The 3,921-nt window shown below is 52.9% G+C and overlaps 1 protein-coding gene across 4 annotated transcripts in view; it reads left to right on the top strand.

The window, feature by feature from the left end:
* FNDC3B (fibronectin type III domain containing 3B) overlaps window positions 1-3,921 on the top strand; it is a 317,671-nt gene that overhangs the window by 252,564 nt on the left and 61,186 nt on the right. For all 4 annotated transcript variants that reach the window (XM_027774421.1, XM_014590333.2, XM_027774420.1 and 1 more), the window contains one exon: window positions 2,325-2,331. In XM_027774421.1, coding sequence (XP_027630222.1) covers window positions 2,325-2,331 — 7 coding nt within the window. The remainder of the gene's footprint in view (window positions 1-2,324; window positions 2,332-3,921) is intronic.

The raw sequence follows: 3,921 nt of genomic DNA, 5'->3' as shown, positions 1-3,921 counted from the left end.
CAGTGCACAACGGAGAGCGCGGGGAATCATCGGCAGACCAGGCCCAGCCGGCCTGCTGCAGGAACCTCGGGGGTGGGGGTGGGAAGGGAGCTGTCCCTGTCTTAGCTTCGGCACATTCCGTCCAGGAGGAGCCGGTTCAGCTCCTCGGGGGTTGAGCTGGCCCTGTAAGAAGTGCGTGGTGACCAGTGTGAGTCAGACTCCCGCTCAGCTTAGGCGGCGGATGGTTAGTGCTGATAATCTCTCGGAATGCTTCTTGGCATGAGTGGATTTGCACAGGCTTCCTGGTTCCATCACAGCTGTTCTTGGAATGGGGGGGAGCAGAGCATCCACAAGCAACTTCTTGGGGCCCGCAGACCTGGCTGACTCCGCCTCTCCGCGGTGTCATACGCCGTCCTAGGTCGAGCTGGTCCATGAGACGGGGACCTACCTCGCCCCGCACCGCACCTGGCGGACCTGGAGCCGGAAGGTGCACCTCACACGGATCCATGAGCTCTCTGCTGTCCTTGGTGATGCCCCCGTGGGATCGGGGTGGGTCCTGGGGTCGCGGGGCGCTCTGTCCATCCGCAAGTGCCCTACGCCACATCCGGGACCCGGCAGCAAGGCATGGTTAGTGGGTCCCCAGGGATGATGCAGGGGCTCCGCCTCATGAAGGTTTTTTTTTTTTTTAATTATATTTTATTTATTTATTTATTTTTTTAACTTGACTAGAGAGAGATAGATGGAGGTGGGGTGAGGGGGAGAAAGCAAGCTACCGGGTCTAGGACCTGAACCATGGCCAGCCGTATGGGAGTGCAGTGCCTCAGCCCCCATGCCACCCACCAGCCTCATATCCTGGACTCCTCTGCCACGTCTTGGGGTGGTCTCAAAGAACCAGAGGAATCCCTTCTCCCATGGTAGCTGCTACTGAAAAAACTGGAGCAGGCAGGATTTAGCAGCTCAACGGGGTCCTTAGGTGCCAAGGCAGAGATCGAAGGGGCCCCTCTCTTAGGGACCTTCCCCCTAGACACCTCACACCTTCGGCCGCTCTCTGCTGTTCACCACTCGTCACGCATGCAGGGTGGGGTCGTGTGCTTGGGCAGCAGACCTGAGGGTGGGGGAGCCTTTTGGCTGAGGCTAAATTACAGATCCGACCTGGACCCTGGACCCTGGCATATCAGTCGGATTTGTCATGCCTGCTTGTCACCAGCTGGGAGATGGCCTCCCGGGGCCTAGCTGGTAGGTGAAAGCCCACTCATGCCTTGCAAGCTGCCCAGGCTGCCAGTCCCCAACGGCTCCCCGCCTCCCTCTCTGGACTGTCCTAGTGCATCGACCTTGTCAAAGACTTGAACCAGATGAGGTCCGATGTCTGGAGAGAGGGGTGAGGAAACTGCCGGTCTGCCTGCTGGTTTAACTCAGGATTTCGTGATCATCCTCAGCGATTTTAGCGGGCCAACCCTCTCCTACGACAGCAAAAGCAGAGTGCCTTGGATTCAGACGCGTTCCGCGTTCCGCGTTCCGCGTTCGTTTAGTGACATACAGCCACAAACCGGCCCACCCCTTCCCTTCCCTTTGAAGCGGCCCCTGCTGGATGCTCAGTAAAATGAAAAAGGCATCGCTGAGGGAGGAGTGGGGGTTGGCACAAAGAACTGGGGATCCACCCAGAGGTGGAGAGTCCCCTTCCCAGGACGCTCCCCTGTTCTGTTATATATGGCTGTGCTGAGCACACTCGGGCTGTCTGATTTCTCAAGCCAACATTTATCTTTGATGTTGCCTGGGGTCGGCCGGTGCTGGAACAACGTCTAAATATAGACGCCCAGCAGACTAAATCACAGAGCCTGGCGGAGTGAAGTTGGCCAAAGCAGCTCTACTTTTTCATGTGATTCATCACTGCTGTCTCTGACAGGGTGGACTGCCGTTTCACATGCCCAGCCCGGAATCACTCAGCCCGTGTCTGGACCTAGCAGCCGTGGGCTACAAGCACATGGCAGCTGGTGACCGAATTCCTGTAACGTACCAGCAGGCAGTTGTCAGGCCTGGTAAGAGGCGCTCAGGAAGCCAAATGCATAGCTGCAATGAACCCGTAAGAGAAGGAGGCTGTGGGACCAGCAGATGGCGTAACAGTTACGTCGCTGGACTCCCACGTAGTCGACTGCAGTTCGAGTCCTGGACTCAGTGGCTTAAAACTCACACCAGGAGCATGAGCGTACATACCCTAAATCCCGAGAGGAGAAGGGCGAGAAGGAATTGCTGTGTGGCCACCTCCCAGGGTCTCTATATCTCTGTGTCTCTCTCTGTCTCTTCAGTGAGCACACACACCCTGTAGCAAAAATAACTCTTTAAAAAAGAGAGAAAGGAAGAGAGAGGTGGCCATAGGAAGAGGCCACGGATCGAGAAAACACCGGGGGAAGTCAGTCACGTGACCGAAGGCAGCCAGTTACCATGGTTTCTGCAGCTCTGTGTTGGACATTTTCATTTTTGTGGCAGGAGTGAAGCTGTGATGTGGGGAACAGGAAGGATTGTTTCCAGTCGATTAATTTATAGGCAGATGAAAACACCAGCCAATGCCTCTATTACCGCCTGCTGTGTTGGAAATGCCCACCCAGTGTTGTTAGTGCCAGGGTCATTGGAACTGTTCGCCAGAGCACCCACGAACCCCGCAGCCTGCACAGCTCTTCCGGCAGGAAAGCACTGTCGTCTGAATTCATTGGGATGGGTGTGAATTACATGTATGATCGCTACGAGGGTGGCACGGTCCTTAGCGAGAAACCAGCCCGCCCAGAGGATTCGCCTTTCCAAGAACCGAGGGTAGCTTTCTGGGGACACTTAGTAAAGAAGGAAAAAAACTGATTTGAAAAAGTATTTTGTTGCTGTTTTCAGTTACATACTTTGTCCAAATTTACACAGACAATAATGTTGCTTTTAAACATACTTTGAGCTTTAATAATTAGTTGTATTTTTATGAAGCGAATCAAATACTTTTTATATTCTTAGCTACCAAGTTTCAGACAGGCAGATCCATCTGCAAATAGGCTTTTCCATGGGGACTCTTTCCATTACGTTTTTTTGTTTTTTGTTTTTTGGAGAGGTTTTTGCTATAGGGCACATGCACTCGCCAGAAAGACAGAGAGAGAGAGATAAAAAGCGAGAAATCACCCCCCAGGGGGGATGGCACGCCGCAATCCCTTCTCCTCCATTCTCCTCTCGGGATCTTGGGCATGCACACACACGCGCCCGGCGTGAGTTTAAGCCGCTGGGTCCAGGACTCAAACCGCGGTCGACTACGTGGGAGTCCAGCGACATAGCCATTACGCTAACTGCTGGTCCCCATTACGTGTATTTCTGAGCAGATACTCGGAGAGAGACAGAAAGCTGCTATCTTGGTGATGGTTCCACGTGGAGGTCCTTTGAAAGGTGATCTCGTCCCTCCTGCAGTTCTGGGTTATGCCATACCTACACCACCCCCACCTTGTACTTAAACATCTCCCTGTTACTCTCTAAACTTAGGATGATATTATTCAAAGAACTTTATTTTGGTCTAAGACGTAGGTCTGAGGTGACTGCACTGTCATTGCTTGGCCATTTGGTTGACCTTTATCATCTGAAAGTCTGGTGGCATTAGAACTTCAGTGAGAAGTCAGTTCAGAGAGCCCCTTACTCCCCTGGATGCTTTGAGGGCAAGGCACGTACTGAGTCCGTGTAGAAAATACAGCCTTATTCAGGCGTGCATTAAACATTCGTTCACGTGTGACACGTTCTACACCTCACCTGCCGGCTGCTTATAAGGCAGGAGGTGTCTGTGAGTTTACTGAAATTCACAGGAGTAAACCTTCATGCTTTACACATACATGGGCATCAAATCGATGAGTGTAATACTGTGAAACAAGTGATTTAAACTTAGTGGGATTGGGAATGGCTTGCTGTGCCCAATACGGCCTGCGGTTC

The sequence above is a fragment of the Tupaia chinensis genome, unplaced genomic scaffold (genome assembly GCF_000334495.1).
Source record: "Tupaia chinensis unplaced genomic scaffold, TupChi_1.0 Scaffold000430_1, whole genome shotgun sequence".
In the NCBI taxonomy this organism is placed as follows: Eukaryota; Metazoa; Chordata; class Mammalia; order Scandentia; family Tupaiidae; genus Tupaia; species Tupaia belangeri.
Note: the sequence above shows the minus strand (reverse complement) of the source record. Positions and strands in the feature narration are given on the sequence as shown.